We start from the raw sequence: 13,809 nt of genomic DNA on the forward strand, positions 1-13,809 counted from the left end.
TTGAGGCCCTCTTTGTGGGAGTGGGGGGCATGGGGTGGGCAGGAGAGGCATAGGTCTGATCTGAGGGGGCCCAAATGGGGTGTGGGCATGGTTGACTTGGGGGGCTGTTGATTGATTGGCGTGGGGGTGGGGGTGTGGATGTGGATGTGGATGTGGCCGGTGGTGCTGTGGTCTGGATGTAGGTCCTCTTGGCGTGTGTCCTCTCTATGTAGGTCAGGTGGGGGGGGGGGGGGGGTCTCGCTGGTGTCTCACTGGTCTGGGCGGGTTGTCTATTGATCTGTTGCTCCTGTATGAGGTGTTGGAGCTGCGGTTGAGGGCGATGTCCTTTAGGGTCCGGGCAAAGGTGGGCACTTCTTTCTTGTATAGGTGGACCTGGTCGTAAAGGCTGTTCAGGTCCAGGGTGGAGTGATGGGCCAGGTAAACATTTGGTTTTGAGCCACAGTCACGGGAAATACTTGCATTTACCCACTGTATGTTAGCAGGTCGTTTGTGCCTGTGTGTATTATTATGTGGCTGGGTGACCCTAGTTGGTCCTCAGACAGAAGGTCTAGGGTGCGCTGGGTGTTTGGACACCAGAGCTTAGACACACTGTGTTTTGGAAAAAGTTTTTTCTTGTATATATTTCCCCTTTGAGTCCATAAGGAGTACAGTCTGTGTTTTGTGTATGTCCTTAGTGGGTGTGGGGGGGGTTGTCAGGAGGGCTATCTGGGTGGCTGACAGGGGGGGTGCTCAAAGAGGGTGGGATCCCCTGGGCTTGGGGTTCTTCATTTTTCTTTCCTGCTGTGATATCGAGGCTATGGTCAGGGTCTGGGGTGGACTGTTCTGCTGTGGTGTCAAGACTTTGGCAGGGGGCTGAGGTGGGCTGTTCTGCTGGCTTCTCTGTGGGGGTGGCCAGCTCTCTAATAGGTTGTTCTCTGTCACACGCCATCCCCCACACCCTCTCCGCCAGCACTCTAATCCTCTCCTCTAGTGCTCTGTTCTTCTCCTGCTCCTGCTCTTTCTCCTGTTGATGTTGTCTCGCCACAGTCCAGAGTGCAGATATGTCTCTCTCCACCTCCAGCTCTCCGGGTCTGGTTGAAGGGGTGTTGCTGAGCTGAAATATTTTATGTCCTGACTGGAGTGTGTTCACCTGCTGTTCCAGCTCCACCTGCCTTACCGCCAGCTGGGTGAATTTATCCATAATTGTAGTGAGGGAGTGGTACTCTGTGCTGGGAGGATGACTTTCTGCTTGGGGTTGCTCGTCTGTGGGGTTGATTATTGAAGAGGCCTGGTCTGACATGCTCGGGGTGGGGGTATCTTTCTCAAGAGAGAGCTTATCCTGCTGAGCTATCTCTTTGATAATGTGAATGTCCAGCTGAAACTGTTTGGGGTTGCCCTGTACCATTACTGTCTAAACATAACTGAGTAACCTCTGGTAGCAGAGAATTCCATGATGACATGGCTCTATACATAACTGAGTAACCTCTGGTAGCAGAGCATTCCATGATGACATGGCTCTATACATAACTGAGTGACCTCTGGTAGCAGAGAATTCCATGATGACATGGCTCTATACATAACTGAGTAACCTCTGGTAGCAGAGCATTCCATGATGACATGGCTCTATACATAACTGAGTAACCTCTGGTAGCAGAGCATTCCATGATGACATGGCTCTATACATAACGGTTTGGGTACCGTGAAGAAACCCATACTGGCGTGTCTGGTGGGATTTATGTCTGTTGGAAGTTAATGCAAATACATTATATAATTGGTTAGACATTGTCAACACACAAATGTTTCTTATAAAGACTACATGAGAAGTGGTCAATTTCTCCTCAACCCTCAACCATGAAAGCCTGTCATGCATGTTGTTGATGTTAGTTTGGTATGTGCTGTTAAGGGCAAGACGTGCCGCTCTGTTTTGAGCCAGCTGCGCTAGGTGTTTCTTAGCTGGACATGAACATATTACTGGACAGTAATCAAGATGAGACAATATCAGAGCCTAAATAACTAGTACAGTTGATCTGTGTGTCAAAAACGCAGAACATATTTTTATAACGATCATACCTCTCCCCATTTTCACAACTACCTTGTCAATATGAAGTCACCATGACAATTGACCATCTAATGTTATTTCTAGGAGTTCCGCTTCTTCAACTTCTTCAGTGGTCACACCTTTTATGCACAACTCCAGTTAAGGGTTAAGGTTTGGGATAGGGTGTAAAAAATTTAAAAATAAATTTAAAACATGTGTCCACCACTGGGATCAAACATGCACCTCTCTGATCCAGAGTCATGGGATTGTGCCCATCTGCCACCCCCATCAATAATGTCTTAGGAAAACCCAAGCCTACTTGATGGTAATAGTGCTCACTGTTGCCCCTAGTGGCCGGTTTTGAAGGCACTTCCCAGTGTCCTCAGGGACATGGATAGACGTCCAGTTTCAAAGTCACTCTTGAGCGATCTGTAGGGCCCTATAAAATCCAGGCTGCGGAGAACATGGACTGAATCACGGAATCCAGACATTAAAACGGAGTTCAACAATATTGAAACATTTATTGAACTTAGTAGGAAATCAACTCAATCTATTTCACTTATAAGAAAATGCATTTAATTTGACCAATCATAAGACATGAACAAAATGAATCAGTGATTTGTATTTTCATGACACTTTCTGAAACGGCACAGGAATGCCCGTCTGTGTGTATGTGTGCTGTGCGCGCCTGTGTCTACTTTTTGTGTAGCCGTTAGCGATGATGCTAATGATAATATTCGTCTGGTCGAGATGGAAAGGCTTTCCCAAAAAACCTTCTCAATGAAATGTTAACTACAAAGTATCCTATGCTTACCTGACAGAATGATATCAGGATTATTTGCATCAATCCAGTGGCCATTTGTTTTTCAAACTCTGCAATCACATGAGCACTACAGCATCACAGCTAACCAAACAACGGTCTCTTCCTGGTGTGCACTGGCATTGAAGGATAACTAAACCCAAAACTCAAAATAAAAAATATTCATCCCAGACCTACCTAAAAAAAATGTGTCTCCTGATGTGGTTTAAACAATTGTTTTAAATTGTTGTTTTCCTATTAAAAAAGTGTGCTTTTGGGAACAAAAACCTGTAAATAAACAAGGAAAACGGTATCAGGCAAAAAAATGAAACTGATTTTATAGGGCCCTAGATCTGCCTGAACACACACACACTCACCTTAACACAATGTCATAAACCTTAAAATGCATGGCCTGTGGGCTGGCTGACAGACAATCCAGTGGAAATGTTATCTTCAAAATTACCTCCTTAAATCCATTACGGCTCCTTCTGCTCCCAGCTTGATGAAATAATACACAGCCTGAGCCCACCTCACCAACCAGCCTCACCTCATACAGTCATAAAGACAGAGAGAAGAGAGAGAGTGCAAGAGGGAGAGAGACAGAGAGAGAGGAGGAATCAATAAATGAGTGGGAAAGAGAAACAGTGTGTGTCTGTGTGTATGGTTGTGTGGTGGGGGTACTTACAGCGTACATGTTGTCACTCACACACTTTTTGGCTACTCAACCAGATCTTATACAGTTTACATCAGTCTTGTATACTCATCTCTTCATCTTATGCAATAATGTTTATTTCTACAGACATACAGAAAGACACACACATACACGTTTTTAAACAACTAATTGTTTAAAATAACAACTGTTATTAAAAATGTTTGTGAGCTCAATGCACACATGGCACAGTTTCTCTAGAGATAAATCAGATCAAGCCTGAACTCTGCGATGTAATAGGGAGTTGTAGTTTCCAACAGGACAATATTCGACATAGTTTAGCGCAGAAAATGTGGTAATTAACTACAATGACCATAATCCATTGCTCGCCTACTTGTCCGATCTGTGTGTTTCTTTTACACCTGCTACTTTAGGTTAGTGTGGGGCAGACACAGAGAGGGTGAGAAGTGACCGAAGAATGCGCGATGGAGAGGGATAGAGAGCAATTGCTTCGAGAGGTATCTCTACCTGAAAATACATGATCTAAGTGATTGATATTTGGTATTTAGCAGTCATAAAATATGCATTATTTACTTTGAAGCACTACTAAAATAGTGATTTTGGCAGACAGCATAGGCAGCAGCTCTATAGAGATGAGATGACTTGGAATGAAATAATAAAGTCATCAAATAAAACCAATGTAATATACACAACAACTGAAATATTTGATTAAAGTAAAGTAATGTGAATAAATGATTGTTAATAAGTGATAAGCAGTAATGGGCAGTCACTAGCACCATGGGACTTTTATTATTTGTTTTGTTCTGTGCTATTACAGCATTCAACCCAAATAATGCATAGTGCATTTAATAATGTAAAAAATATTATATTTTGATAATCGAACCAAAACCAAACTGACCTCAAAATGCACTAATTGCTCAGCTCTTACATACACACACATACAAGCCCATATACACACACACACACACACACACACACACACACACACACACACACACACACACACACACACACACACACACACACACACACACACACACACACACACACACACACACACACACACACACACACACACACACACACACACATACACACATTCAGTGGTGGAACAAGTGCTAAATTGTCATACTTGAATAAAAGTACAAAGTTAAAGTTAATGGTATGCATAAATTCCTTATATTAAGCAAACCACACAACACCATTTTCTAGTTTTATTAATTTACGGACAGACAGGGGCACACTAAAACACTCAGACATAATTTACAAACACAGTTTTTGTAACGGCTGTCTTCGGGTGAAAGAGAGGAGGACCAAAATGCAGCGTGATGATAATCCATATTTTAATAGGATATTTAAACGACGAACAAAAACAACAAACTGACAGAAGGAACCGAAAACGCTACAGTCCTGAACATGGGAACACAGAACAGATGAACACACGAACAGGAACAATCACCCACAAACAAACTGTGAAAACAGGCAACCTTAATATGGTTCCCAATCAGGTGCGGACTCCGGCAGCAAAACCTGAACCTATAGGGGAGAGTCTGGGTGGGCATCTGTCCACGGTGGCGGCTCTGGCGCTGGACGTGGCCCCCACCCCACCATAGTTAATTCCCGCTTCCGTGGCCTCCTCTTAACGGCGACCCTCCAAATTAACCCCACTGGATAAAAGTAGATAAAAGAAAAATAGATAAAAGATATGCGAAGAAAAAGATAAAAAGATATAAAATATATATACACGGGACAAGACGAGGACAAAGGACGTCTGACTGCTACGCCATCTTGGAAAGGAATGTGACGAGGAACATTTCACTTTCTCCTCAATGCTTATACCCTATCCAGGCCACAATATACCAGTTACATGCATCAACATAGATGCCAAAAAAGACAATACATACCTTCACATTGATATCAATGCATTCCGCTGTGAGAAAGGAACATAGAACAATTACATTTCCACTTATCAATAAAGTTAGCAATTATCTGTGTCAAAACACAATGTTCTTCTTGCTTGTTGCACCAATCAACTCAATTAAACCACAGGTTAACACTTCTACTGTGTCTGGAGCAAAAATAAAACAACAGAGAAATGATGGAGGGAAAAAGAGAGAGAAAATGAGGGATGGAGAGCGAGAGAGAGTGGGTAATGAGAGAGGTACAACAACCACAAAAAAGTACCTAGAGAAAGAGAGAGAGAGAGATAGAGAGGAGAAGAGCAGGTAGTATCTAACAACCACAACAAATTGTCTAGAGAAAAAGAGAGAGATAGAGAGAGGAGAAGAGCAGGTAAGTTGACAGTGAAGTTTAGGGAGACTGTGTGTATCTGTTATTGTAGACAGAGGGAGAGACAGTGACAGTGAAGTTTAGTGAGACTGTGTGTATCTGTTATTGTAGACAGAGGGAGAGACAGTGACAGTGAAGTTTAGTGAGACCGTGTGTATCTGTTATTGTAGACAGAGGGAGAGACAGTGACAGTGAAGTTTAGTGAGACTGTGTGTATCTGTTATTGTAGACAGAGGGAGAGACAGTGACAGTGAAGTTTAGTGAGACCGTGTGTATCTGTTATTGTAGACAGAGGGAGAGACAGTGACAGTGAAGTTTAGTGAGACTGCTGTGTATATGTTAGACAACTAGTGAGAGGGAGACTGAGATAGAGAGGGAATAAGAGAGAGGCAGAAGGAGGGAGCAACAGCAAGAAGTAGAGAAAGGTTGCCTGTGTCAGTCTACAGTGCTATCTGCCATGTTAGTCTCGCGAGGCTGTCGTCTAGAACAGCAGAAGACCCTGTGTGGTTAGTTATGCTACTAACCAGAGTAACTGGACCACCGGCTCAAGGGTGCTGTACTGTTGCCGTAGTATCTGGGTTAGCAGGACCATCTCGTAACAGAGTGTAATGATGACTTGACCGCTGGCACCGTAACCGTACTGTCTGCTGTTACCATAGTAATAGAGTTACTGGACCACCAGCTTGGCACTGATTGTAACAGCATTACAGTTTTTTCCAATTGCTAACACACTAAAATGACATGCACAGCACAATTATTTAAACTGACACACAGAGAGCAAAACCTCTTCTCAAGTCTCCAAAAGTCTAAACACATTTTCTGTTTACACACATTTTGCAATTCAAAATGGCACTTTTTAAATGCACTGCACACGGTTCTCTGCATAAGACACAACAATCTGACATAAAGTCACATGTTTGCCATTTCAAAACACTGCCATTCAAAATGACACTACATGAGCTAGTTGGCCAATACATGTGCCACCTGGCCAAACACCTCAATGGTTAATTGGTACCACTTCAATCAGGAAGTAAGCACTATGAAAAGACCACAGGTGAGCACCTTTTGTTTTACAACAACAATGGAAGCCGTTGCAGAGAGAGGAAGAGGAAGAGGGAGGGTGAGAATGAGAGGGGGGGGGAAGAGTGAGAGGTAGGGGTAGAGCTGGTAGAGGAGTTCATGTGTGTGTGTGTGTGTGTGTGTGTGTGTGTGTGTGTGTGTGTGTGTGTGTGTGTGTTTGTGTGTGCGTGCGTGTGTGTGTGTGTGTGTGTGTGTGTGTGTGTGTGTGTGTGTGTGTTAGTCCCCTATAATAAATTAAGTGTTCTTGTCTCTTTAGTAATAGTGAGTTCAGTGAAGAATCTATGCAGTCTATTTACAGAGAAAGAGCTTATGAGGGATTGGCCTGGTATTTATAGAGAACAGATCATTTCTCTATCTTTCTCTCTCTCTCTCTCTCCTCTCTCTCTCTCTCTCTCTCTCTCTCTCTCTCTCTCTTTCTCTGTCTCTCTTCCTCAGTCTCTCTTTCTCCTCCCTGTCTCTCTCTCCCTGTCTCTCTTTCTCTCTCTCCGTCTCTCTCTCTCTCAATTCAATTCAATTCAATTCGCTTTATTGGCATGACGTAACAATGTACATATTGCCAAAGCTTATTTTGGATATTTACAATATAAAAATAAATAAAACCGAGAATCAAAATTGTCAACGGGACAACAGTAACAACAATAACCAAGGGTCAAAATAACCATACATTGAACAATAACAATAAGCATACAGTAGAGTACATGTGCAGGTTGGTTGGTCTGTCAGACACTGTCCCTCATCTTATGGCAGGCAGCAATGTAGTGCGCTGCCAACCCACAGCTCTCTGCGTCCTCCCCCAACAGGACGGGTAGCCTATCCTCATCAGAGAGGTCTTTGAAACCTTGAATAAGGGTTTCAAATTTGGGAAAATTACACTCTCTAATTGTTTTATATTTTTGACATTTTGTCGGGAAATGCAGCTCCGTCTCAGGTTCTGCTGTTGTGCAGTGGTTGCACAGCCTTTCCTCTACAGGGAGCCAGGTTTTCCTGTGTCTACCCTTCTCAATGGCAAGGCTGTGCTCACTGAACCTGTACTTTGTCAAGGTTTTTCTAAGGTTTTGATCAGTAACCATGGTCAAATATTTAGCCACAGTGTACTGTCAATTTAGGGCCAGATAGCACTGCATTTTGCTTTGTGTTTGTGCTTGTGTTTCCCAATAAGCAATATAGTTTTGTTTTGACTGTGTTGTAATTTGGTTTATTCTGATTGATTGGATGTTCTGGTCCTGAGGCTTCCGTGTGTTAGTAGAACAGGTTTGTGAACTCAGCCCCAGGACCAGCTGGATGAGGGGACTCCTTTCTTTGCTCAGCTCTTGGCATTGCAGGGCTTGGTAATGATATGAGAGGGGGTCACTGTATTTTAGATGTTTCCAAAACTTAATTGCTCTTTTTTGAGGTTTTATTATTAGTGGATATTGGCCTAATTCTGCCCTGCATGCATTGTTTGTAGTTTTCCTCTGGACATGTAGGAGAATCTTACAGAACTCTGCATGCAGGGTTTCAATGGGGTGTTTGTCCCATTTGATGAAATCTTGTTTTGCAAGTGGACCCCACACCTCGCTGCCATAAAGTGCAATTGGTTCAATGACATATTCAATTAGTTTTAGCCAAATTTGAATAGGTATTTCAATTTGAATTAGCTTTTTAATGGCGTAGAATGCCCTACGTGCTTTCTCTCTCAGTTCATTCACTGCCTCATTAAGGTGTCCAGTTGAGCTTATTTTTTAACCTAAGTAATTGTAGTGTGTACAGTACTCTATATATTTTGTACCAATTGAGAACTTTGGTCTAATTCCCTGAGATCTGGATCTTCTCTGGAAAAATCATTATTTTAGTATTTTGGGGGGTTTTTGGGGCCCAGGTCTGGCAGTACTGCTCTAACAGGTCCAGGCTCTACTGTAGGCCATGTGCTGTGTAGTGCAGGCATGGGTCATCTGCGAACAGTAGGCATTTAACTTCTGAATTGTGGAGACTAACACCAGGGGCTGAGGATTTTTCTAGAATAGTGGCCAATTCGTTAATGTAAATATTAGAGAGTGCAGGGCTCAGATTGCAACCCTGGCGAAGGGCCCGCCCCTGGTTAAAAAATTATGTTATTTTCTTACCAATTTTAATGCTGCACATATTGCCAATATACACTGCTCAAAAAAATAAAGGGAACACTTAAACAACACAATGTAACTCCAAATCAATCACACTTCTGTGAAATCAAACTGTCCACTTAGGAAGAAACACTGATTGACAATAAATTTCACATGCTGTTGTGCAAATGGAATAGACAAAAGGTGGAAATTATAGGCAATTAGCAAGACACCCCCAATAAAAGAGTGGTTCTGTAGGTGGTGACCACAGACCACTTCTCAGTTCCTATGCTTCCTGGCTGATGTTTTGGTCACTTTTGAATGCTGCCGGTGCTTTCACTTTAGTGGTAGCATGAGACGGAGTCTACAACCCACACAAGTGGCTCAGGTAGTGCAGCTCATCCAGGATGGCACATCAATGCGAGCTGTGGTAAGAAGGTTTGCTGTGTCTGTCAGCGTAGTGTCCAGAGAATGGAGGCGCTACCAGGAGACAGCCAGTACATCCGGAGACGTGGAGGAGGCCGTAGGAGGGAAACAACCCAGCAGCAGGACCGCTACCTCCGCCTTTGTGCAAGGAGGAGCACTGCCAGAGCCCTGCAAGATGACCTCCAGCAGGCCACAAATGTGCATTTAAAAAAAAAAAAATTGCCAGAAGTTGCTTGTGTTTATGGACTCCTCAATTAGTGTCAGCTGCTTGCTGTTGTACTGTGCTTTTTTGGTTCTGAGTGTACGATTATAGAGTTTTAAAGTCTCACAGTAATGAAGGCGTAATTCACCATTATTTGGGTCTCTGTGCTTTTGGTTGGGTAGTGTTCTAATTTCTTTCCTTATAATTTTACAATCTGCATCAAACCAGTTGTCATCTGTGATCTTTTTTGTTTTGTTTTTTATCAATTTAAATTGTGCTTCTTTTGCCGGTTGCCTGAATATATAGTTGATGTTTTGTACTGATAGATTGATGCCTTCTTTACTGTGAGTGAATGTGGTATCCAGAAAGTTATCTAAGAGTGTTTGGATATTTTGGTTACAGGTTGCTTTCTGGTATTCTTCTGTGCTGTTTTGGGCCCATCTGTATGAATTTCTGATGTTGTACAGCTTACTGGGTTGTGAATGTGTGGTTGTTTCCATGTCTGTTCTTTTGAGGAACAACGTAATTTGTCTGTGATCAGACAGAGGTGTTAGTGGCTTGACAGTGAATGAGCTGAGAGAGAAAGGGTCAATGTCTGTGATCACATATAGTCTACTGTACTGTGGCCAAGAGGTGAGCAGTAGGTGAATCTCCCCAACGAGTACCCCCGTAACCTACCATTGACAAAGTACAGACCCAGGCTTCTACAAAGCTGCAAAAGATCCAATCCGTTTTTGTTGACGGTGCTGTCACTGTTGTTTCTATGGGGGAGATGAAGACAGTTAGAAACAGTATGGCCTGTAATAAAGCTGTCCCCTCGTGTGGTCGTTAGATCAGGTGGTGTTGCTGTGCGCGCATTTGTGTCCCTCAAGGGTGGGGAAGATCTCCTCTGAGTAATATGGGAATTCTGAGGGGGGGATATATATTGCGCAAAGGAACACATCTTTTTCTGTCAGTACAAGTTCTTTTTTTAGTTTTAACCAAATGTGATATTTGCCCGTTTTGAGGGGATCAATTAGATGTCGTAGTTTGGATTTGTACCAAATGATCAGTCCTCCAGAGTCTCTGCCTCTATTGACAGAGCTGTGTTTTTGTGACGGCACAGTTACCTCTCTGTAACCTGTGGGACAGTGAGTGACAATGTCAGCCTTACACCATGTCTCCTGCAGAATGATGACATCAACATCTTTAAGATTTTTGTTGAACTCCAGTGCTGAACTCTTCAGTCCAAAGGTTGATGAGTTTAGGCACTGAATGTTCCACATGCTAACTGATAGTGATTTCATGTTGCAAAAAGAAAGAATAGCAGTCAGAAATACAGTAACTACTAACTAATAAGTTGTTAAGAGTGAGATAAACAGGATAACAGGTAACATTTTTTCTGTTATATATATAAACATTCCTATTCATTGAACAAGTAAATTCTAGTGCAATAGGTGTGTGTGTGTGTGTGTGTGTGTGTGTGTGTGTGTGTGTGTGTGTGTGTGTGTGTGTGTGTGTGTGTGTGTGTGTGTGTGTGTGTGTGTGTGTGTGTGTGTGTGTGTGTGTGTGTGTGTGTGTGTGTGTGTGTGTGTGTGTGTGTGTGTGTGTGTGTCTCTCTCTCTCTCTCGCTGTCTCTCTATCTCCCCCGTCTCTCTCTCTGTCTCTCTTTCTTTCTCTCTCTCTCCCCGTCTCTAGCTCTCTCCCCCGTCTCTCTCTCTCCCCCCGTCTCTCTCTCTGTCTCTCTTTGAATTTCCCTTTCTCTCTTTTTTCACCGTGCTGATGATAGCAATGGTCAAACTAGGACATATTTAATTTCTGTGTCGCACAGAGAAGTTTAGTACACATACTGATTGTTGTGTGTGTTTGTGATAGAACGAGGTAGACAGAGAGAGGACCGTTTTAAAGGTGTACTGTAGGAGTGATAACCATTTTATTGTTGCTGTTGATTGTTTTAGGAAGCAGGAGAGAGAGCTGCTGACCATCTCTAATGTTCCCCTGGCTGACTGCCCCCCCTCTCCTCCGCGCACCGCACCCCCCACCATGAAGGTAACACACACTCATGCACACACACATAGAAACATGCACGCACACACGCACGCACACATACACACACACACATAGAAGCATGCACGCACACACACACACGCACACACATAGAAACACGCACGCACACATACACACACCCACACAGGCATAGAGAATGGAGAAGGAGAGAGAACCAGTTTCTAATGGACAGTGACTGACCGTCCCCAGCAGGTAGTAGGACGTTTTGAATGTGTACACTTATGTAAATGTATATCTGTTAGCGGCATTGCGTTCTCAACCATTCATTTCTTGTGCCACAGCATACTGTAGGTGATGATTGTGTGTGAGAGAGTGTCTGTAAATGTGTGTTGGGTTCCGTGTGTGTGAAATCAACACTCCTAGGTACAAGCGTTCATAGAGAAAAACGTTACTGCAGTACAGATCCTACTATGTCTGCAGTATGTGTAATGTAGGAGTTGGCTGTTGTTCAGCTGGACATTTCAACAATACACAGATTGCGCGCAGCTGAGTAGGGATATGAATACTGTTCTGAAGCACAACGCAAGCGGAGTGGGTGGATACAGCCATTAACTGTGGTACATTGGCCATATTCCACAAACTCTCGAGGTGTCTTATTGCTATTATAAACTGGTTACCAACGTAATTTGTTTTTGGTAACCAGTTTATGATAGCAATAAGGCACTTCAGGGGTTTGTGATATATGGCCAATATACCACGGGCTGTGTCCAGGCACTCCGCGTTGCATCGTGACCAGCCGTTAGCCATATACCACAGCTCCTCATTCCTGATTGCTTAAATATACCACGGCTTTCAGCCAATCAGCATTCAGGGCTCAAACCACACAGTTTATAATAGCTGTTAGAGTACAGTCTACAGTCAGGGTCTATTTCAGTGAAATTCTGGGTCACCCGAGTCCGGCCTGGGAGGGAGTGCTTCTGCAGCCAGAGATAATGGGTATAATGATGAGATGCTTGTGTCTCCACCCTAACAATTAGATTCGTTGACCACCGAGTGGAACGGCGGGCTATCAAGCTCTATTCCTCTCTTTGGATTGGTGGATACATCTCGTTATTTTAATACATTTTAGAATATTCTATGAGAGGTATTGACATATTAAATGGAGAATGAGATGCTATGCTAGCCTCATGAATATGCATAGGTCATCTCGAATTTCAACAGGGACAACTCCGATATAAAGTGTTTTTTCTCAAAGTTGCCGGGATGTCACTTGCATCACATTTATATCAGAACACTCGAACAACCTAAGCATTACCAAACTTCTACTCGATCAAATAAGCCTCATGTATAAAAATAACAATACATTTTTATCTTGACTAAATTCAACACTCTCTCATTGACCCCCATACAAAAACTCCTCACTTGGCAGTATGCCAAGTTATTTTCACTTGGACAGATTTTGGACTGAGTAAAACTTCTCGCTCTGCCTCTTCCTCTCCGCTGCAGTTCAGTCAGGACCAGGAAGTGATGTGAGAAGAAGCGATGTCAGAGAAATGGCCCAAAAAATGACTTTAAAAAGAGTGAGAAAGAATCTCACCTCTCTCTCTCTCTCTCCCTCCCCAGTCTGCCCATTTCTTCGACATGATGGAGAAGATGGAGGTAAGCATGGAACTCCTGCCGTCTGTGTCTGTATGATTAATAACCCAGAATCCTCCAGGTGACAACAGAACTGATAATAATGTCATAGGTCAAAGGTTACCATGAGGTCATCAGGGGGTTCATGACTTTTGACACTTCCCAGAATGCATTGTCAGTCATTATATATAGCAACTAGGTTTCAGAACCACTCACTCTACACTCTTACTACTACGCTTTTAATATTCTCTTATTTGTGCTTTCTAACGCCTACAACCCTTATTATCATCAAACATCTCACCCTCATAAATATCCAACATTCTTTCCCGAAACCTCTATCCCTTACATCCTAAACCCTTGCCTCCACATCACGCCATACCGATCTACCCAACCCCCCAACCCTCTGCCCCTGACCTCTAACATCTACCCCATACATTGCACGTATAACCCCTAACTCCCCTAAGCAGGTACCAGAGGTAGCAGAAAAAACAGTGGCTGGTCCTCAGAGACTGAAGGTGTGGACAGCCTACCTGTCTGTCTGTCTGTCTGTCTGTCTGTCTGTCTGTCTGTCTGTCTGTCTGTCTGTCTGTCCTCATATCCATCCGTTCACTGAATATACTGTATATA

At 43.3% G+C, this 13,809-nt stretch overlaps 1 protein-coding gene across 6 annotated transcripts in view; it reads left to right on the top strand.

Moving 5' to 3' along the window:
* rap1gap2b (RAP1 GTPase activating protein 2b) overlaps window positions 1-13,809 on the top strand; it is a 74,309-nt gene that overhangs the window by 33,807 nt on the left and 26,693 nt on the right. The window contains exons 3-5 of one of the 6 annotated variants that reach the window (XM_055943041.1): window positions 11,499-11,589; window positions 13,171-13,206; window positions 13,647-13,697. In XM_055943041.1, the coding sequence (XP_055799016.1) occupies window positions 11,499-11,589; window positions 13,171-13,206; window positions 13,647-13,697 (178 nt within the window). Of the gene's footprint in view, window positions 1-11,498; window positions 11,590-11,778; window positions 11,800-13,170; window positions 13,207-13,646; window positions 13,698-13,809 lie in introns of those variants that run through there. The other 5 variants (XM_055943042.1, XM_055943044.1, XM_055943046.1 and 2 more) reach the window with 5 other exon arrangements.

Source organism: Salvelinus fontinalis, chromosome 13, assembly GCF_029448725.1.
Source record: "Salvelinus fontinalis isolate EN_2023a chromosome 13, ASM2944872v1, whole genome shotgun sequence".
Lineage (NCBI taxonomy): Eukaryota > Metazoa > Chordata > Actinopteri > Salmoniformes > Salmonidae > Salvelinus > Salvelinus fontinalis.